Source organism: Hypanus sabinus, unplaced genomic scaffold, assembly GCF_030144855.1.
Source record: "Hypanus sabinus isolate sHypSab1 unplaced genomic scaffold, sHypSab1.hap1 scaffold_783, whole genome shotgun sequence".
In the NCBI taxonomy this organism is placed as follows: Eukaryota; Metazoa; Chordata; class Chondrichthyes; order Myliobatiformes; family Dasyatidae; genus Hypanus; species Hypanus sabinus.
In genome coordinates this window covers 48,327-71,169 of record NW_026781634.1, presented here as the reverse complement: position 1 = coordinate 71,169, position 22,843 = coordinate 48,327, and the positions used below count along the sequence as shown (strand labels likewise).

General features: G+C 43.3%; 1 protein-coding gene across 10 annotated transcripts in view; it reads left to right on the top strand.

Annotated features, from left to right (window-relative positions):
* Window positions 1-678: 678 nt before the first annotated feature.
* The window catches only part of LOC132390138 (NACHT, LRR and PYD domains-containing protein 3-like), a 46,668-nt gene continuing 24,503 nt past the window's right edge, over window positions 679-22,843 (top strand). Inside the window, exons 1-5 of one of the 10 annotated variants that reach the window (XM_059962735.1) lie at window positions 679-832; window positions 3,231-3,461; window positions 7,685-7,896; window positions 19,959-20,054; window positions 22,095-22,292. In XM_059962735.1, coding sequence (XP_059818718.1) covers window positions 20,045-20,054; window positions 22,095-22,292 — 208 coding nt within the window. In that variant the 5' untranslated portion in view covers window positions 679-832; window positions 3,231-3,461; window positions 7,685-7,896; window positions 19,959-20,044. Of the gene's footprint in view, window positions 833-3,230; window positions 3,462-7,684; window positions 7,897-19,919; window positions 20,068-20,116; window positions 22,293-22,843 lie in introns of those variants that run through there. The other 9 variants (XM_059962733.1, XM_059962739.1, XM_059962736.1 and 6 more) reach the window with 9 other exon arrangements.

The following is a 22,843-nucleotide window of genomic DNA, read 5'->3' as shown; positions in this document are numbered from 1 at the left end:
TGGTAATGTCTCAGCCCACGGTGGTACGAGCAGAGGGATTCACCATATTGGGGGAAATACCGACAGACTGTTGCCCTGCAAGCGGGGCCAGTGATCCGGGCAAAGTGACAATTATTTGGCTTTATTGAGATTGTACCTGGAATATGGTGTAAAATCCCGCTCCCCATACTAACACGGGTTATACAGACCAAACAGTGGATCGGGCAGCATCTGTGGAGGGAAATGGACCGTCAACATTTCGGGCTGAGACCCTCCCTCTGGACTGAGTCAACGGGAAATAGTCAGAGAAAACAGGTGAGGGGGGGAAATGGGGCAAGAGCTGGAGAGTGAGAGGTGATCCAGCTGAGGGGGGAGGTGGGAAGTTGGAAATAGTGACTGGGTGGGAGGTGAGTGGTTGGGGCAACACGGGGCTGCAGAAGACGGAAATTAAATCCACGATCGAGGAAATGAGGATCGGACAGAAACATGTGTCTGAGATGGGAGGGTTGTGAAATAATGTGGAAAATGGTTTGGGCAGAGTGTGAGGGGCGAGGAGCAAACACCGTGTCACGTGGGCGACCCTCACCGTCACGTGATTCTCTTTTACCGCAGATCGGCAACATCTGCGGGTTTGTCTCCGTGGCCCCGCCCCGGTCTAATGACGCAATACGAAAACTGCGCATGCTCACAGCCGGGGATGGGCTGCGACTTGTTTCCCCCCGTCTTTGTTGAAGCAGGTCCGGAGCGGTGGTTCGTCTGCGGAATCCAGATCGGGAGGGTGTCCTCGCCCCCTCGGGCGGGGAGCCGGGGGTTCGGATCATTCTCTCCGGAGCGAGGTCGACAAGATCCATGTGTGAGTACTCTATCCCGAGCGATGTTGTACAGTGAGTCCCGTTAACTTTCCCGAACTGGCGGTCTCACCCCGTTTCCTGGACAGAACCTGCCGGGGTCGGTCCGGGCTCTGAGACTTTCACACCCAACCTGGGGATACTTTCCATGGTGTTTGATAAAATATATTTCGGAGAGAAGGGTTAATGCCAAAGTTCCTGTTGTTTTATCTTTGTGATATTAGTACATAGTATGTACTGTTAATTCAGTATCTGTGTATTGCTGGAGGACCATCAATGATCGTCCTTGATCCCTTCTCCCACCTGCTTACACAAGTTTCTATTTGCACATCTCCTGCAATCTCTGTTCAATGTCTGTCCAGTCTCCTAACCCCACGACCTCGATGATATATATCAACAATACCTCTTCTACCGTTGTCTTTTGCCTCACTGAATAATTTCTGAAATCAGTATTTGTTACCTGAACTACCAGAGGATTTATTTAATGCAGAATGAGGAAGGATAAAGACAGTCACTACAATTTTAGTTTCAATGTTACCAAATGGCCGTTGTGTTAATCTTAATCAGACGATTAAAGTTGAGTCTGTTATTTCCTGTTTTGATCATTCTTGGAGAGGAAAAGCCCACAGGATCTGCAGGGAGTGGTGCATATTTTTATCGCGCTCTGGTCACTTCCCCTCATTGAGAGTTAGTGGCCTAGGGAGCAGATTGAACAGACTGATAGGTGGGTGGGGAGGATGTTGTGAGCATTGACTGTACCGACTGTATTAACCCTGTGTTGGAATGAAGAGAATGTGGGACTTACATTTGTGCAACTTTGTTCAGGCTTTCACAAACATCTTGTAATCAGTCAGTAGTTGTGCATCATTTAAAGTAAAAAGAGAAAATGTTGGAAACGTTCAGCAGATCGGGCAGCATCAGTTCTGATACTGAGTCTTCCACAGTTTCTCTTTCCACACATCCAATCTGATGTACCGAGTTTCCAGCATTTAATTTCAATTTGAAATGAAAAGCCTGTTATTCCTGTTAGCCTACAGGAAATGCTACGGCCAATTGTGCTGGACAAGATCCCATGTTACGATATAATGATAAAATGTGTTCAGTTTAGCTGCTGGAGACCATGTGAAACGAATCCATGCCTGCTGCTGGCCCATGCCCAGGTTTCCAGCTCAATATCTGGCACAGTCATTTCCCATTCTACCATAGGTTAATGTTAGAGTGTTAGTTTTTGAACTCTGAATGGCCGACACACTGCAGCGTGTTACTGGCAGCAAATTAGTGCTTGGACTGCAATCCTGAGATGCCGCCTCCGGGAATATGGAACTGTCAGTATTTGGGATTTGCCCAGGTCAGCTCTTCTGTCGGTGGGGCTGAATGTTCCTCCTTCCACAGTGAATCAGGTCCGGGGCTGCTGGACATTGGTTGTTGGGAAATCCCTGATGTGGGGACGATGTGCGAGGTTTCTGGGGTCGGTAAGTGGCACATTCAGCTGCGTGACCTTGGTGAAATGCAGATTTTGACTCTGGTGAAATGGATCATGGATCTCGGGCTCATGAGGTGTTGATCAAGTGTTTCCGGTCTGGTCTCAGTTGTTTGTTTCTGGAGTTCCTTTGGAGGCAGTGAGTGCTAATCTGAGGAGAGAATGAGTTCCTATTCCATCCCTCTCATGGTCATTAAATGTTTGCAGCAATAGAATTGGACCCAGGGGTTCAGTGTTCAAACTGTGTTTGGAAATTTCCCCTCACTATCACATGTCTGTTAGTCAATGGTCCTGGACCTGTGCTCAATGGAGTTCAGAGGGACGGTGGGGGTGGAGGTGGTGCTTGTTTAAGGAAACCTACCGAATGCTGAAAAGCCTGGATACAGTGGACATGGAGAGGATATTTCCTCTATGTGGAGAGTCTGGGATCTGAGAGCACAGACTCAGAATAAAGAAGCTTCCCCTTAAAACTGAGATGAGATGAGGAGAATATCTTAAGTAAAGGGTGGCTGATCTGTGGAATTTGTTGCCACAGAGGGTGAATGAAGCTGCCATTAGGGTATATTTATGGCAGAGATTAAAAGATTTGTGATTGCTCCAAGTAGCTTCAGAGTTACAGGAGGAAGGCAGGAATATGGTGTTGGAATAAAAATCAGCCATGGATGAGTGGTGGAGCAGACCAGATGGATCGAATCCCCTAATTCTGTTCCTGTGTCTTATGTCTTACCATGACTGAATGATGGCTCCTTCTTATCCCATATTGTTTTGTGACGTGTGAGGGACAATTACAGATTAGTTCACTCAGAGCATTATATTTGTCTTAACGTTTAAATTTCAGTGGGTTTTATTTTTAGGAACATTGAACAGTAATGTTTTGTTCTCCTTTGCATTGTTAACATACTTCAATATCTTTCATATTAAAGTTAGACCTGCGGTGAGAGATTTATTTGAAGAAACATTTGTTTCCACAACTGGAAACAAACCACGACCGAAGCTGAGGGAAAAGCAGCAAGTGAACCAGCCCGAGGATTGAGAGCATCAACTGGAGAGAACCCACCTGACTCTGAGAATCCGGTGATTCAGTCAGGAGAAAGTTTGCTGAGTGTTTACTCAAACACTGGTCCTTTAGACATTACATACCTGCACAAAGAAAGGTAGGAAATAGTTGGACTGATACTGAATGTGCCCAGAAGTACCAGTTATGCCTCTGTCAGACCGAGTTGTGATCACCAGGTCTGTTGATGCGCTCTGAGTATCACAGCTCTTTAAAGTCAATCACATTCCCTCAGAGTTTGCTAATTTCAAGGTCTTGCTTCTTCTGAAGTAGCTCTTTGTCACTTCTGAGTGTGGAGATTGAAACAAAGGGGAACGTTTATACTTAATATCTTTCAAAAATGTAATTCTTTGAACTTACTTGCTGCAAACTTACTTGACCTTTTCTCCTTGGAGTGACGGAGAAGTAGGGGTGAGCTGATAGAGGTGTACAAAATGATGAGAGGCATTGATCATGTGGATAACATGAGGCTTTTTCCCAGGGCTGAAATGAGTGACATGAGGGGGCATATTTTTAAGTTGCTTGGAAGTAGGCAGAGGAGGGATGTCAGGGGTTTTTCCACACAGAGTGGTGGGAGTGAAATGCATTGCTGGTGACGGTGCTGGCTGTGGACACAATAGGGTATTTTAAGAGACTCTTACATAGGTACATGGAGCTCAGAAAAATAATGTTATGCAGTTGGGTAGTTCTAGACAATGGTTGGCAGAATATTGTGAGCTGAAAAGCCTGTAATCTGCTGTAGATTTCATGTTCCATGTTCTAACTTACAACCCTATATATTCCCAGCCAAATGATTGATACAGATGACAAGTAACAATAGGTGGAACATCTCTAGGCACTGGCCTTGAGGCCAAGAAACAGCCTCTCAGCATCACCCTCTGTTTCCCGCCATTCAGCTGTTCCAAGACACTGGGGCTCTGTCACAAACACAATGTTAACAGGAAGATTAGTCAGTAATTAACGTGAAAAGAGAATTGTTGCTTCCTGAAAGGTCACGTATCCTGGCTGATTCAATGGACCACCTCCTCCCTTGTTTACATCTTGATTTTCCTGGGACCTATCCTTCTCGATCACGCTGCGTCTGATAACCCAAAACCACAACCTCCCTCCACCCCACCACATAGACTGATCCACATCACCCACATCTTCCCTCCCAGCTTGGGGAATCACAACTAATGGAACCCACAATCTCGGATCGGGCACGAAACTAAACCCAGCGTTGCAAGACCAGACAGCCCGGACGCTCCAGCGGTCCGGCTCTGTCCCGGCTCACTTCCACTGCAACTAGCGCTCGATTTATGCAAACCCAGGATCAGCACCTTCCTCACCGCTGCCTGAACAGGAAAACTACTGATGTCAGCTGGAGTCACCACTCTGCTGCGATTTGCAGGAGCTCCCCGTGGCATCCCGGAGTGCTGGTGGACAACACAGAGGGTTTGGCTGAGCCATCCTTTCAAGGTGGCATCCCTGAAATCCCCATCAACTCCATCCACCTATGTCTGGACGAACTTCAGTGACCAACAAATATAGTTCTTCTCAGTGATCAGCTGTTTGAATGATACACTGACATAGAGGAAGGGGTATCTGTGGTCCACATTGTCAGAGTGTTTAGTTTACCAGTAGACAAAGACTTCAGGGCCGAGAGGTTTTCTCTTAACTGATACAAATCTGTATTCACACTGCAGCCAAATCCGGTTCACATCAGTAAAGCCATTGTTTATGAAATTAGTAAACAACAGGATACTGCACTGACTGACACACCCCAATCCAGATCACATGGTAAAGTCCTCCCCAGAAGCATTAGGGGTTTTGTGACCCAGCTCGAACAAAGGGCCACGACGCCCATTCCATCAACAACATGGCAAATCTGGTCACACAGCAGGGGACTCTACTGATTCAGCGAAGAAACCTGTTAAGTTTCCTTCTTTGTTCCTCTGAAATCATTAAAACAGTCCTTTGAACAGCTTTTGAAAGCAAGCTCTCGCCCACACGTGACGTAACTCTGCGCCCCCACATGCCTGATGTCACGAGTGCGCTCCCCACACCAGGATCTGATGTCACGTGTGCAGTTCCTTACATCACACGGGCGCTGAGATGGTTGAATTTTACCGACTGACGTAACAATTACCTGACCCACCCACCCCACCCTATTGTCAATAGAGGAGTGATGTCGATCACTGCTTACACCCAATAGCGGAGATGGGCCAGCCAAGAGGGCGTTACCCCCGCATGAATCCGACTCCCACTCCCATCCCCAAACTCCCTGTCAAAGCAGAACAAACCTCAAAGTAAATGTCCCTCCTTTTTATTTATTTATATTTCCCTCCATGGGAAGTTGGGTGCATTTGTGAAGTGACTTCTACGGCCAGATTATAATCTATTTCTGACAAGTAGGACGAGACTACATGGCCCATTGGCTTGATGCAGGCTACTCACGGAGTGAGTGATCCAGCAGAAGGACGTGGTAAGGGATTTTACTGAGAGGATATATATGGTGTGTGAGTGGTGGACAGGGTGGAGTCTGAGAGGATGTTTGTCCCAGTGGGGAATCAAGGAACCGACTGGGTGAAGGAGCCCATTGACAGTGGGGAAGGGACATGAGCAGCTCATCTGTGGAAATGTCTGAGCCCATGGTGGTGACAAACAGAGATAACAGAGCAATTGGGGCCAATAGTCTGGGCGAAGTGGATTGGAGTGGTGTTGGGGGGGGGTAGAGTGGACTGGTCTTGGGTCTTATTGAAGGACAGGATATTCCGGATGGGCTGAGTGGCCTGCTCCAGTTCTTGTTGTCTGTGTGTTTAAAGAAAAGGAATAACCTAACCCTTCTTCGGTCTGCAGGATTTCCCAGTGGGTGTTGTAGGGTCTGGCGCTTGGAGCCCAGTTGTTCCCAAACTCTGTCAACAGTTCGGCTGAGGGACTAAATTTGACATTTCCTAGTCAGCACTTGTAAAATAAATCGTATTTTTATACATTGTTAATGCACAAAATGTATATTTATGATTATTGACAACATATATACTTGTTTATTGTTAATGACATAAAACGTGTACTTCTATATTGATAATGACACAAAATTGTATAATTTGTTATCTGAATGTACTTGCCTGTGATGCTGAGTGTTTCTCTGGACCTGTACCCTCCCGTACTTGTGCACTAGACAATACATTCAATTTCTGTTTCTCCTACAGTAGTGGGTGATCTCACATTTCCGACTCTGGGCTCCAGCTGACCTGTTGCTCCCACTCACTCCTTTTGCTTCTGTCTCCTCGGAAACCCCTCGACAAAATACATAGAACATCAAACAGAACAGGCCCTTCAGCCCAAAATGTTTTCCTCAGCTGATTAAATTTGAAATCAAAAGGCCAACTAATTCCTTCTGCCGACACAAAGTCTGCATTTTCCTCACATTCATGAGGAATTTAGATGTCACTTAAATGTCACCACTGTGTCTGCCAGAACCATCACCCGGGGCAGGACATCCTAGCAACCCACCACTCTCTCTGTTAAAAACACTTCCCCCTCGCATCTCCTTTCAAACTACCCCCTCTCACTTCAAATACATGGCCTCTTGCATTAAACATTTCTAACCAGGATAAAAAATATTGTCTGCCTTCTCCATCTATGTCTCTCATAATCATATACACGTCTATCGTCTCACCCCAGCCTGTGCTGCCCCAGAAAAAGAACAACACAAGTTTGTCCAAACTCTTGTTATAGCTCATGCCCATGAATCCAGGCAATATCCTGGTAATCCACTCCTGCATCCTCTGTGTGTTTAAATGGCGAGGGACTGAGGTGCAGTGGGTCGGGAGGGAGGTAGAATGTACATTGTATTTATTGTAAGAGTTATTAGATATAAGAGTGAAAATGACTTTAACAATTATTTGGACTTTGTTGAGATGTACCTGGAATATGGTGTAAAATTCCGCTCCCCATAATAACACGGGTTATACAGACCAAAGAACAAACTGCCCGAGGAACTCAGTGGGTCGGGCAGCATCTGTGGAGGGAAATGGACTGTCAACTTTTCGGGCTGAGACCCTCCCTCCGGACTAAGAGTAGACTGGAAATAGTCAGAGAAAAGAGGTGAGGGGTGGGGTTGGGGAAAGAGGTGGATCCAGATGAGGGGGAAGGTGGGAAGGTGGAAATAGCGACGGGGTGGGAGTTGAGTGTTTGGGCCAACGTGGGGATTCCATAGAGGATTAACAAAGAGGTTAGAGAGTATTTGTTATAGAGAGTGCAATGAAGATTCACCAGACTGATCCCTGGAGTGGTGGGGTCATCATATGAAGAAAGATCAAATGTGATAATCCTTTCATTTAGAGAATCGGGGACTGAGAGGTGAACACATCGAAATGCACAACATCATTGCTGGTTGAACCAGGGATCCCAGTCTCTGAAAAAGGGGGTGGACTGTTCGGGACTGAGATGAGGGGAAATGTCTCCACTCCGAGGCTGAGAAATGTATGTAAATCCCCACCACAGAGGGCGGTGAAGACTCAGTGATCGTCCTCACCTAAAACAGAGGCCGGCAGGTATGTGGAGAACGAAGGGATCGAGGAAATACGGATTGGGAAGGAATATGTAATTAAGATGGGAGAGCAGCCGCCATCTTGTTAATCACTGGAGGTGCTGAATGTCCACCACCTGCTGTTTCCAAATTGATATTTCAGTGTTCCTGTCCAGTAAGGCTGGAGGATTGTGAATAGAAATTAGTGTTTATAAATATAGACTGATTTAAATGAATCCTCCACATTTCTGGTTTGGGTCTGGATTGTGTGCTGGACCGGGATATGATTCGAACCCGTGGATGTGTGATCCAGTCGGGTGGAGTGATGGGGACGGGGAAATACAGAGGGAAAATTAAAAATGTAGCTCAGTGTAAATACGAAATCATGTAGAAAATGGGGCGATGGGTTGGGCAGCGTGTGAGGGGCGAGGAGCGGAGTAACGGGATCACATGGGAGACCCACCACACGTCATTTCATTTTGCCACAGAGCTCCAGCGTCGGCAGGTTTGTTTGCCCACCGCCCTGATGATGCAATTCACGACGCGCATGCTCAGTCCGGGATGGGTGATGAATTTTCTTTGTGGAAGCAGATCGGCGGTGGGATTCGGGAGGGTGACCTCGCCCCTGGGGCGGAGAGCCCGAGACGGAATATTCTCTGCGATGGGCAGCTGGGGGAAAATCAGATTCCCATCGTTGAGTATTGATGCCAGTTTCGAGTCAGCAGGTCTCAGTGAGTCCCGTTAACTTCCCCAAACTGTTGTCCTCACTGAGTTACTTCTGAGAAATGGAAATATCGGAGGATTTATTGACTACACCAGGAGGTACTGGAAAGACAGTAATTTGTCAGACGGAGACTCCCAGTATTTAAAGTTGAGTCTGTTGTTTCCTGTTCTGGTCATTTTTGGAGAGCTACTTTCTCTGTTGCAAGGAACAGCCCACAGGATCTGCAGGGAATGGTGTACGTTTTTCTTTCTCGGGTCACTTCCCCTCAGTTAGAGTTAGTGGCCTCTGGAGCAGATGGAACAGATTGATAGTGGGGTGGGGAGGATGTTGTGTGCATTAACTGCATTATCCCTGTACAGTGTTGGTTTGAAGAGAAAACTAATGAATGTGGGCATGACATGCGTGCAAGTTTGTTCAGGCCGTCACTAGGGATGTCCTTTGGCACCGAAGTTGCTCATACTGGCCATAGAACTCCTGGCTATGGCAATAAGAAAGCAGACAGTCCTGTCAGGCATCCAGCTAGGAGAGCAGGAACATAGAATATCCTTATATGCTGATGACATGATTCTCTTTTTTAACAAAATTATCGGTAGAATTCCAAACTTAATGCAATAGATTGAATTGTGACTTAAGATCAGACAATGTTAAATGTTTGTGGGTGGAGTTAAGAAACTGCAAGAGTTAAAAGAAAAGAAACATTATTAAAATCATATATACGCCTCCAAATAGCAGCCAACATGTGGGGTTGATATTGTTATGCGAGGTTCAAGAGGCATTTAATAAGGATAATGTCACAATTGTAATGGGGGACATCAAAATGCAAGGGGATTGGAAAAAATCAGGTTGGTGTTGGAACACAAAAGAGGGAATTTGTTGAATACCTTTGAGATTGTTTTTTTTTTAAGAAGATTGTTCTTGAGTCTACTCAGGGAAAGGCTTTCTTAGATTGGGCTTAAGATAGATATGTCCCACAAAATAAGTCCTCCTCAGATGGCAGGAGTAGGCAACTTTGTCTGACGTGAAGTTAAAGACTGCATAAAGGCAAAGGAAATGCCATATAAGTTAGCATAACTGAATGGGAAATGGGCTGATTAAAATCCAGCAAAAGGCAACTAAGAAAAGCTAGAAGAAGGGAAAAGATGAAATACAAGGTCAAACTAACCAATAATATAAAGCAGGAAAATAAGCTTTTCTCCCCCCAGTTATATAAACAGTAAAAGGGAGGTGCGAGTTGATGATAGAACACTGTAAAATGCTGGTGGTAGAGACAGTAATGAGGGACAAAGGAATGTCAGAGGATGGGTAATTTGCATCAGTCCACTGTCGAAGACGGAAGCAGTGTGCGTGAGTTACAAAGGAAAAACGTGCTGAGTAAGCTCAAAGGTCTTAAGGTGGGTATATCACCTGGACCAGATCGACTACATCCCAAAGCCCTGAGAAAAATTGCTGTAGAAGTAACGGTCACGATCTTTCGAGACTCATTTGATTCTGGTCATGGTCCTGGAGAGCTGGAAGATTGTAAATGTTAGTCCACTCTTAAAGAATGGAGAAAAGGATATTATAGGTCAGTTAACTGGCACATGACCAAGTGGTTATGGCGTTGGTCTAGTGATCTGAAGATAGTTCGAGCCTCAGCTAAGACAGCATATTGAGTCCTTGAGCAAGGAACTTAACCACACATTGTTCTGCGACGACACCCGTGCCAAGCTGTATCGGGCATTGCCCTTCCCTTGGACAACATCAGTGGTATGGAGTTGGGAGACTTACAGCATGGGCAACTGCCGGTCTCCCATGCAACCCTACCCAGGCCTGCACCCTGGAAACTTTCCAAGGCGCAAATCCATTGTCTCTCACACTAACGGGTAACTAACTGGACTGCAGGGGATGGGAAGGTGTAGGAGGCTATCATTAAGAAAGATGTTTAGGGTTTCCTGGAGAATGATAGTAAAACAACTCAAAGTTAGCATGGTTCCTCTGAAGGGGAATCTTACTAGACAAACCTGTTAGAGTACTTTGAGGAAGTAACACGCAGGGTGCACAAAGGAGAAGTAGTGGATGACACGCTGATTTTCAGAAGGTATTTTTTTGAAATGTCACTTCTGAGGCTATTTAACAAGCTAATATACAATGACTTTACTGCTAAGGTACTAGCATTAATGTAGGAATGCTGAACAGGCAGGAAGCGGTGTGTGGGGAAAAAAAAGGGGGGACTTTTCTCTTGAAGAGTGGTGTTCCTCAGGGGCCGGTATTGCAACAGTTACTTTTCACATTGTGTATCGTTAATTTGTTAATGGAATTCATTGCTCGTGGCAAAGTTTATGCATGACACGAAGATAGGTGGAGGGACAGGTAGTGATGAGGAATTAATGAGTTTGGAGCAGGATTAGACAATATGGAATGAAATGTGAAAACATAGGCAGAAGTAATACAGGGCTGGGAAATGAATGATATCCCATTTTGCAGAAGGACAATAGTGTGGGCTATGTTCTAAATGAGAAGGTTCAAACATTCCAGGTGCAGAGAGTCATCATGCAAGACAACCAGAAAGTAACATTTACAGATCTGTTGTAAAGAAGGCAAATGCAAAGTTGACATTTATTTCAAGTGGAATAGAATAGAAAAGCAAAGAGAAAATACAGAGGCTTTGTAAGACAAGTCAGGCTGCTCTTTATTATCATCAGGCTCACAAATATGATTCTGGGAATAAAGGGGTCAACATATCAGGACCGTTTGGCAGGCTTGGGCCAGTACTCACTGGAATTTAGAAGATTGCAGAGGGAGACCATTGAAACATCTTGAATGTTGAAAAGACATATCCTGCGGATATGAAGAGGATGTTTCCTACGATGGGTATATCCAGAACAGGATGGCACAGCGTCAAAATTGAGGGGTGAACTTTTAGAACAGCGGTTAGGAGCATTTTCGTTCGCGCTAGAGTAGTAAATCTGTGGAATGCTCTGCCAGAGACTGGGGGAGGCCATGGGGAGATTTAAGGTGTAAGTTTATACTTTCCTGACCGGTCAGGTCATCAAATGATATGCCGAGAAGGTAGGTGTATGGGGTGGGGTGGAATCCGGTGTCAGCCATGATCGGATGGTGAAGCAAATGCTTTGACGTCCAGTTGGTGAGTCTGTGCTTGAAGAGCTAAGTGCAGATTTTGTTGGTCTCTTATACAAAAGTTGTGGTTAAATTGTAAAGTGTATAGAGAAAATTTATGAAGTTGGTACGCACGTGTTACAAGGAGAGGAAGGCCAGGCTGTGTCTATACTCCTTGGAACGTATAAGAATGAGCAGCGACTTTACAGAAATATTTAAAATTAAGAGAGTCAGAGATAGTGTCAGTGTTAACAGTCCTGTCCTGTGGTCAGGAGAGGACATAACTAGGGATGTAGATTTCGGATGTGAGGGAAAGTTTTAAAGGGGAGACAAGCAGCAATATTTTCATGCAGCGATTAGTGATTACGTGGTATGAGCTGCCAGGGGAAGTAGATGAGGCAGGGAATATAGTATCACATAAGAAGTTCTGGATGGGTAGGTGGAGTAAAAAGAGAGATCTAGGCACATTGCTCTCTGAAAGTGGCTAAACAGATTTTCTGCACGGGTGGTTAAGAAGGCAAATGGCATTCATTAGTAGATACATTGCTTTCAAAAGTCAGGAAGTTATGTTGCCACATAAAATACCAGTTAGACCACATCTGGAATGTTACATACTGTTTTGGTTGACCCACGCTAGGAATGATGTTGACGCTTTGGAGAGGGTGCAGAAGCAATTTATCAGGATATTGCATGGATAGGAGGGCATGCTGCAAAATGATAGGTTGAACAAACTTGGGTCATTCTCTCTGGAGTGGAGCAGGCCGGATTGAGTCTTAACAGAAGTTTGTTGGATTATGAGAGGCAATGTTGGAGTAGACAGACTGTGTACTTTTCCCTGAAATGTCTACGACCAGATCATGCCTTTAAGGGGAGGTGGGTAGCTTCTAAGGAGATAGGAGAGGCAAGTGTTTTTTTTTCCGCAGTTAGTGTTGGACACTGGAATGAGCTGACTGAGGTGGTGGTAGAGGCAGCTTCTTTATGGATTTTTAAGGGATGTTTAGACAGCCACGTGAGTGTACGGAGAATGGATAACAAACTATGGACATTGTCCAGGCAGAAGTAAATAGTTTAGTTAGACTTTTAATTACTAATTTAATTGGGTTGGCGCAAAACGATGGGCTGAATGGCCTGTTCCTGTGCTGTGCGTCTTGTCGAGAGGTTTTAGGGGCAAAAGGACTGAGCGGGAACAACAGGTCAACTGGCGCCCAATGTGGGAAATTTGAGATCACCCACTTCTGTAGAAGAAGCAGAAACCCTGAGTGTGTTTAAATAGAGAAGGACTGGGATGCAGTGGGGAGGGAGGGAGGTCGGTCAAAATTGTATTGCATTTATTGTAGGAGTTACTACATATAAGTGAAAATGACTTTAGCAATTATTTGGGCTTTGCTGAGATTGTATCGGGAAGAGAAACATAGAAAACCTACAACACAATACAGGCCCTTCCGCCCACAAAGTTGTCCCAAACATGTCCCTACCTTAGAAATTACCTATAGCCCTCTATTTTACTAAGCTCCATGTACCTATCCAAAAGTCTCTTAAAGGACACCATCGCATCCGCCTCCACCAATGCTGCCGGCAGCCCATTCCACACACTCACTACTCTCTGAGTAAAGAAACTTCCCCCTGATATCTGCCATGTATCTACTCCCCAGCACGTTAAAGCTGTATACTCTTGTTGCAACCATTTCAGCCCTGGGAAATAGCCTCTGACTATTCACATGATCAACGCCTCTCATCATCTTGTACACCGCTATCAGGTCATCTCTCGTCCTCGTTCACCCCAAGGAGAAAAGGCCAAGTTCACTAAACCTATTCTCATAAGTCACCCTCCCAAATCCAGGCAACACCCTTTTAAATCTCCTCTGCAACCTTTCTATAGCTTCCACATCCTTCTTGTAGCGAGGCGACCAGAACTGAACACAGTTCTCCAAGTGGGGTCTGACTATGGTCCTATATATCTGCAGCATCACCTCCGGGCTCCTAAATTCAATTCCACTATTGATGAAGGCTAATACACCATTCGCCTTCTTAACCACAGAATCATCCTGTGCAGATGCTTTGATCATCTTATGGACTCAGACCCTAAGATCGCTCTGATCCTCCACACTGCCAAGAGTCTACCATCATATTTGATCTACCAAAATGAACCACTTCAACCTTATCTAGGTTGAACTTCATCTGCGACCTGGTGCCCAATGTCTTTATCTTTGATTGGTAGAACTAATGCGATTAAGATGCTTATTTTACCTAAATTCCTGTATCAATTTCAGGCGGTATCAACATTCATTCCCAAATCTTTTTTGCTATGATTGATTCTGAAATTTCTTCATATATATGGCAGTATAGAAATCCAGGTTAAGTGTAAATACTTACAGAAATCAAAAAAAAGGAAGGCAGTTTGGCTTTGCAGAATCTTAGATTTTATTACTGGGCAATTCATATTTGATATTTAACGTTTTGGATGCAAGAGTTGGATGAAACTCAATCCCGATGATGGATGAAGCTCAAGCGGGAGGCTGCAGAGTGGTTTTCATTGGCTCTACTTGACGAGCTGTGCTTCCATTTGTATTTACTAAATTGAATAAACAAATGATAAATCCAATAGTTAAACATACAATACGAATATCGTTTCAATTTCGTAATTTTTTTGGATTGAATCAATTTATCCCTTCAAGTCCTATTACATCTATATTTTTTCAAACCATCTAGAATTGATCAAGCTTTTTTAAAAAATGGAAAACAAAAGGAATAACATGTTTTCATGATTTATTCATAGATGCTTGTTTTTGTCTTTTGAACAGATGTCTAAAAAATATAATTTGCCTAGATCACACTGTTTCAGATATTTACAGAGCGGAATCTATCTGAATGCTACTTTACCTACCTTTCTGATATCACATCAAATTGAAGTTACAGAAAAAATAGGTTTAAACCCCTATTAGAGGAGTTTAATAGCAATTATTTATGATCTGATTATGAAAATATGTCTGGGTACATGATAAAATTAAGAATGAGTGCGGAAGAGAACTTCAAATATCTTTATGTACAGAGAAATGGGAGAACATTTTTAAACTAGTTAATACTTCTTCAATGTGTGCCAGACACGCATTAATAAAATTTAAGTTGGTTCATAGGGCTGATACGTCCAAGAATAAGTAAGCTCATTTTTACTGTCATAAGAATCGAAAATACATGTGGACTAAGATGTTAACTGTCCTGTGCTATCATCAGTGGGATCATCAGTTGGTCTGCCACCTGTCTTCAGGAGTTCGGCCCGCTTATGATCAAGACTCCCTCAAGGTGGTGGGCCAGCAGTGCCAAAACACTGGTGAGCTTAACAACTTGGCATCTGCCTCTATCAAAGTTGTTGGTCGCTTCCATCCAACAGATAGTCTACTCTTCAGGTATCTATGCAGCTACTGAATAGCTTACAAGAGATGGATAAGGTGTCCGACTATCTGCCCCTCTGGATGTACTGGATCCATACCCATGATGATCCTGTCTCTGCTGCTTCAGCTACAGCCCTGCTGGTTGACTTGATCTCTCTTCTGGTAAAGCCAAGGTCAGGCAGCCACTTCTGGAAAGTGAACGCAATAAAACCCCGGCACCCTACTTCAAATGGATAGCATGAGACCTTCAACCCTATGTCTCTGCATACTTGGTTATGCGCTCATGGGATTCATCGATGTTGTCTTCCCAGGGAACTGTGAGTTCACCAATAACCACTTCGCTACTGATGTGAGGTCATACGATTATATCTGGATGCAATGTGGTGAAAACTATTGGCTCCAGAAACTGCCTTTCCCATCCAGGTTGGCCTTGACACACCAATCATTGGCTGAAGAAAGCATGCTTGATCGTGGACCTGCGCTGTACACCATTGACTTGGAGCTTTCTTTCACAAATGCTATGTGATGTTCTGTGCAGCATGGGGCATGAGGTAAGTTGTGCTGCAGTACTCTCTGCTCAACCGCTTCTGTTACAACTTTGAGAACATTGCTACGTCTCCAAGTGTACATGCCGCTGGAAAGATTGACTCTGCATGCACTTCAAGATACGTTGAAGTGATCCCTTCTTGCCACAAACAGCACAACTGTCTTTCTTATCTTCATACCAGGTACTGAGGTTGGCAGGTGTTTGGAGCGGGTCATACACTGCTCTGTATAGATAAGAAATGCGGAGCAGTTCCCTCTGCCACAGAATATTCCAAGATAGATGTTGTTGTTGAACACTTTCCCACCAGGTCCAAGCCCCTTGTTTGGTTAGGCCAGTTGCTTTAGCTAACCTCTTATCCACTTCTACCTCTCATATTTCTTGCGTTGCAAGCTCACAGCGCTCCTTACCTGTAGAAGATGACCACCACTTGTGTGTTGTCCATCCAGGTCCCTGGCAGCCTAGCTGGGTAGCCCCAACCATCTCCTTCTGCTTCAATTTAGACTCTGCTTCATCAGCTGCTGTCCAGGCTGACCACTTCCTGCCTGATCTCAAATCCAGCTGGGTGTTCTTGACGACAGGGTCTTTTGAGTCTCAAAGCATCAGGAATGATCCTACATTGGCTAACCTGACCTCTTCAACAATGGATTGCACTGGGATCGTAAGCTTTGTCTGGCTACTGTGGATTGCAACATTAGTGAGGCTGCTCTGTACTCCAAGTCACTTCTTCACATACTTGTTGATCTTCCGTTCCTTTGCCTCAACATGGGACATTGCCACTTCATAGACAATTAGTGATCACATTATATAAATCCTGTTTGTGATTGATGTAATTCTGAAGTAATTTCCTTCTATTGAATTCTGGTCTTGTCCACTTCTGGGAAAATACTGGAAAGATGTTTTTGATATTATTTCAATAGTTCTAAGTGTTGATTTACAACTTCATCCTATTACTGCAATCTTTGGACTACCAGTGATAGACTCCAGTCATTTATCCTCATCAGCTTGTCGTTTAATTGCTTTTGTGACATAGCCAGAAAATCCATTTAATTTAAATGGAAATATTCTAACCTCCTACTACATTTCAATGATTTCCATAAATGATAGCATGTCTGAATTTGGAATAAAAATAGGGCTGGTACGATGGACCCTTGTGTTAAATTTAAAGAAGCTTCAAGGCCATTTATTCAATTTCTTCATATGATGCAAGTTAACACTTTCTGAATCTTTTTTTAGTAATTTTTTTGTTCATATATAGCGGAGCAGAGTTAACGACAAATTATAATTTTAGCCAATGAACTATGACAGCCCAATCTTTGTTTTTTTTAGTTTAGTTTTCTTAGTTTGTTTCTTTCTTTTTATAAATACCTTTTTCATGGTTAATTACTAAGATACTGGGAGGCTAAACTGCATTTGTTACTTGAAATATATATTTTTACATGTTAAACGTTATTAATGTAATCCCGACCTCTATGTACCATTATCAATATTGTTATGTTTATTAATTTGAAATTTAATAAAAAGATTGAAAAAGAAAAAAAAACTTAATGGGTACTTTGCATCAGTCTTCAGAGTGGAAGACCGAAGCAGTGTACCAGACGTCCGTGAATGTCATTACTATTACAAAGGAAAAACATGCTGGGGTTAACTCAAAGTTCTTGAGGTGTATATCACTTGGACCAGATCAACTACATCTCAAAGTCCTGAGAACAATTGTGGAAGAAGTAACAGTCACAATCTTTCTAGAATCTCTTGATTCTGGCTTGGTCCCGGAGCACTGGAGGATTGTAAATGTCACTCCAGGTTGGTCTCGTCACAGCTGCAAGAATTATATTGCAAAACTTGAAAAAAAAAGATGTCCCACTGTGAAGGAATGGACTGAGGAAATGGTTAAGATTTCATCATATGAACACATGTTGGGAAGAATTAACAGTGAGGGAAAAGTGCAAGACGTGTGGGATCAATTTTGGTTAAACTTAAATTAGAAGTTGTTTTTATTTTCTGTTTCTTAGTTTTATATGTTTTCCTGTCATGGGATGGCTGGTTAAATATGCTGTACTATATCTGCTCTGTAAAATAAGAATAAATTATAATAAAACATTGAATTACAAAAAAATGAATAGAGAAAAGCAAATGAAAGGGAATTGTAGGTCGGTGAGCTGTACCGCAGTAAAGTGTAAGAGTCTATTATTTAGAACAAGATTTCGGGTTTCTTGGAGACTAATGATAAAACAACTCAAAGTCAGCATGGTTTCTCTGAAGAGAAATTATACCTGACAAAACAGTTAGCTATTTGAAGAAGTAAGAAGCAGGGTGCACAATGGAGTAGTGGATGCCATTTAGTTGGATTTTCAGAACACATTTGTTGAGCTGCCACATATATGGCTGATTAACAGGATAAAATCTTACGGCTTTACAGGTAAGGCACAGGCATGAATGTAGGAAAGGCGAACAGGCAGGAGACAGTCTATGGTAATAAAGGGGCCTTTTCGCTTGTAGAGTGGTGTTCCTCAGGGTCAATATGTGACAGTTAATTTTTCACGTTTTCTGGCTCTATGACAAGGTTTGCACATGATAACAAGATAAGCGGGGAGACAGGTGGTGATGAGGAATTAATGAGATTGCAGTGCGAAGTCGACAAATTCGAAGAAATGGCAAAACCATTGGCAGAAGTAATACAAGGCTGGAAAATGCATGATATTCCATTTTGGTGAAGGAACAATAGTGCGGGTAATTATCTAAATGAGAAGGTTCAAATATCAGAGGTGCAGAGAGTTTTGCATGTTATCATGCAAGACAACCAGAAGTTAAAATTTACAGGTCTGTTGTAAAGAAGGCAAATGCAAAGTTGGCATTTATTTCAAGCGGAATAGAATACAAAAGCAAGGAGAAAATAGTGAGGCTTCGTAAGACTGGCAGGCCGCTCTTAGATTATTATCAAAAGTTTGGGCCCCATATCTCAGAAGGGATGTGCAGTTATTGGAGAGAGTCCAGAGGAGATTCACAGGGATGATTTTGGGAATAAATGGGCTTACATATGAGGACCGTTTGTAAGCTTTGGGCTAGTATTCACTGGAATTTAGAATAATACGGGGGATTTTTGTTGACATATTTCAAATGCTGAAAGGACTAAGTAGTGTGGATATAGAAAGGATGTTTCCTGTAGTGAGGTATTCAGGTCTGGATGGCACAGCCTGAAAATTGAGAAGTGACCTTTTAGGACAGGATTTTCTTCCACCAGAGAGTTTACAAATCTGTAGAATGCTCTGCCACAGACTGCGGTGGAGACCAAATCCGTGAGTAGCTTTAATGTGAAATTTTATAGTTTCCTGAATGGTCCGTGGGATCCAGTTTCAGCCATACATGGTGGAGCAGATGGAAGAACGTTCATCTGCTGAGGCTGTGCTTGTAGAGCTACGTGCAGATTTTATTGTCCTTTTATTGAAAAGTTGTGTATAAGCTGAAAAGAGTGTAAAGAGTAGCTTTATGAAGATGTTGCCCAGACTACAGGTATGAGTTACATGGAGAAGATCCCAGGCTGGGTACTTCCTCCTTGGAATGTAGGAGATTGAGAAGCGTCTTTACACAATGTATAACATTGTAAGAGTCAGAAATAAGGTCAATGTTAACAGCCTTTTATTGAGGTCAAGGGAGGCCAAAACTAGGGAAGTCGAATTCGGATGTGGGTAACAGTTTAAAAATGACACAAGCAGCAACATTTTCATGCAGAGGTTGGTAATTATGTGGAGTGAGCTGTCGGAGGAAATTGATGAGGTCGGGAACATAATATCTCTTAAGAGGCTTTGGATGGGCATGCGGAGTGAAGAGAGTGCTCTGGGCCAATCACTGGAAATTGGAACCAGCTCAGTGGTCACTGTGATCAGCATGATCTCGTTGGGCTGAAGGGTCTGTATCCGTGCTCCACTGCTCTGTGACTCTATCATTCTGATGAGCCCGATATCACTGGACAGATATACAGACATGGTGTGAAAGTTCAAATTGCTTCTCTGATACAGGAGATGGATACAGACATATTTGCAAATGCAATAATATGCAAGTTTACCTCGACGACGGGTAGACACACATTATAGTACAATAGTCTTTGCTTTATTATCTTGTTCACTATTATTGGTATAGTATTTTTGAGTATTATTATTCAGCAGTTATTATTAGGTAAGCACACTGCTAAGTGTGCTTTTAAATGTTGCTGCTATAATGAAAGAATTTTCCATTTGGATCAATCACATTATTATTATTATTATTATTATTATTATTATTATTATTATTATTATTAGCACTCTCCCTGATTCACGGCTTCCTTGTGTGTGATTCAGAGGATCACCAGCAGGTGGAGCTTTCCTGCACCTGTACCAAAGTGAAAAAACAAGATGACAATCAACAATCATCAGTCAAAATCACAATGGACAAAGGTATAATCACTGGGTACGATGGAACTTCTGTTTTGTTGGTCTCAGTGGTTAAGATAAGGAAACATACACAGATGTGAACTGAGCACAGGAGAGTTTCAGCAATCAGGGTCATTGATCCCACTGCAAAGGGGCCGCTTTGAATAATTCATCAATCCAACAGTTCCAGAGCAGGGATGTGACACCGATAATGGTCAAATCACAGCGGTCACCATGCAGAGCTTCACCTGAATGAAAGGAGCAGCAGCACCAAAATCAATTAAGCACAGAATGTCACATTCCAGGAAACACTCCAGGGAATAGTCAGCGTCTGTTTTATCTCTGAACATGTCCAGAAGTGGAAGACGCCTCAAACTTCCATTAATAAAAGACCTGGAACACTTCCAGGATTTTAGAGATTGGGTGAATACAGGGCATTTCAGAGTTTGCAAGGGCGTACTTGCAAAAATATGTATGGGCAGAGCATGCACGGTAAATAGTAGGGACATGAAAGGTGTTGCCAAACAGAGTGAACCAAAAGAATCGATGCACATTTCCCTGAAACTGTTTATGCATGGAGATAGGGCAGAGGAAGGATGTCATTAAGATGGAAAGGGTACGGAAAAGATTTTCAGAATACTATCACGAGTGGAGGGCTTGATCTAGATGGAGAGGTCCGCAGAGATTGGGACTTTACTCCCTGTAGCAGAGCTTCATGACTGTCATGTCGTTACTGAAGCATTTTTTCCCACAATCTGTCCTTATCATTAGGATTGAACTTTGAACTTCCCATCAGTGGAGAATGAGGTAATTGGTGGTCTATTCAATATTGTTTACTGTCTAAATGGTTTAATTTAGCGTTTGAGCAAGTGAAGGCAGAATGTTCACCCGTGGTGAGGTGAGAAGTTTATACAAACTTTTAAAGAGGCACAATGGTTGTATCCTTACAGGCTGCATCAGGGTCTTGCATGGAAACACTAATGGCAATGAATGACAAAGCCTGTATGAATTGTTGGATGCAGTTCAGTACATCACTGCCAAACCCTTCCCCGTCAATAAGCCCTCCCCACAAAGGAGAACAGTCAAAAGAGAGCAGCCACTATCATCAAGTAGCCCCCGTGCTGGCGGTACAGTTGTCTTTGTTCTCACACTGGCAGGGTCAGGAACAGTTATTATCCTTTAACTATCAGGCTTCTGAAATAGCGGATATCTTTACTCACCGCAACACTGAACACAACCTTCGAATTACTCAAAGACTCTTGTTCTCATGCCCTTCATTAATTTATGTATTTGTTTGCTGTATTTGCAAAGAATGGAGTTTGCGTATTGGCTGCTTGTCAGCACTGTTTGTAATCTTTCATTGATTCTATTACATTTCTTTTTTCTACTGTCAATGTACAGATAGCACATTGTACGTATATTTACATTTAACAATGACGTTGCTAATGCAGGACACGGAATAATTCACCGGTTCTTGACCTCACTGATAGTGGATGGTGACCTTTAAAACAGAAAAAGAGTGAGGAAATCACGGTAAATTTTACAAATACATATTACGGTGCAGTGTGTGTGAAGGTACTAGAAGACATCAACATCAATAGGATTTGCAAATTGTTGACAAGATGTAGGTGTCTCTGTGAGGAAGTTGAAGTAAATTTCAGAGAGTGTGTTGGCAACATTCAGGCCACAGCAGTCCCAAGCTCAGAGAGAAGGCATGGTGTCCTGTGATTTTGGGGAGGGGGGTGTATCTTTGCTTATGGAAGATCATCCCAGTAATATGCCCCAGCATCATTGTACTGGTGCCATTAAGATTCCCTGGCCATCGGAATGTTCAAATACTGAACATCCAGTGATTAGTATTACTGTGTCTATCCTGTTCTTTTTCTGGGAGTAGATGTGTGCTTATCATGATGGTTACCTGGCTGGTTCATATTAACCAGCACAGCCCCACTCCAAATCTGATCAGCCAGAATCTCTGCTCCATTGCAGCCAGTCATTGTGAATGCTTGTTTTTCTTAGCTCTTAATTATTCTAGTATACACTGTAATGCATCATTTGTTTCAGGTGGGAAATTAAATCGGGCCCGGAAAGTATTCAGGAGAATTTTGCCAGGCATCTCATCGAGAGAAGGTGATCGGGACATGGGCAGCAATGTATCAAATCAAAGTCAGATGGAGACCGATGCCCCAATGGAGGAGAAGCAAAGTCAGCCCAGAGAGAGTGGTGGCACCGACACTGATCAGGTCCCTGCAATCAGCACACGTGAGACAACTGTTTCTCAGCTTGGAAGCTCATTAAATACGTAATTGTCAAGTCCCCAACAAGGAGTGCTTCTGGATGATAAACCCTGTAATATGTCCCTCTATCATCTGTACTGGTGCTATTAAGGTTCTCTGTTCAGCAGTGTGTTGAAATACTCAGCATCCATTGATCAGTATTACTGTGTCTGTCCTGTTCTCTCTCTGGGAGTAGATGATAGCTTATCATGACGGTTACCTGGAAGGTTCACATTAACCAACACAGTCCCGCTCCAAATCTGATCAGCCAGAATCTCTGCTCCATTGCAGCCACTCATTGTGAATCCTTGTTTTTCTTTGCTCTTAATTATTCTAGTATACACTGTATTTCTCAGCTTGGAAGCTCATTAAACATGGAATTGTCAAGTCCCCAACAAGGAGTGCTTCTGGAAGATAAACCTTGTAATATGTCCCTCTATCAGCTGTACTGCTGCTATTAAGGTTCTCTGTTCAGCAGTGTGTTGAAATACTCAGCATCCCGTGATCAGTATTACTGCGTCTATCCTGTTCTCTTTC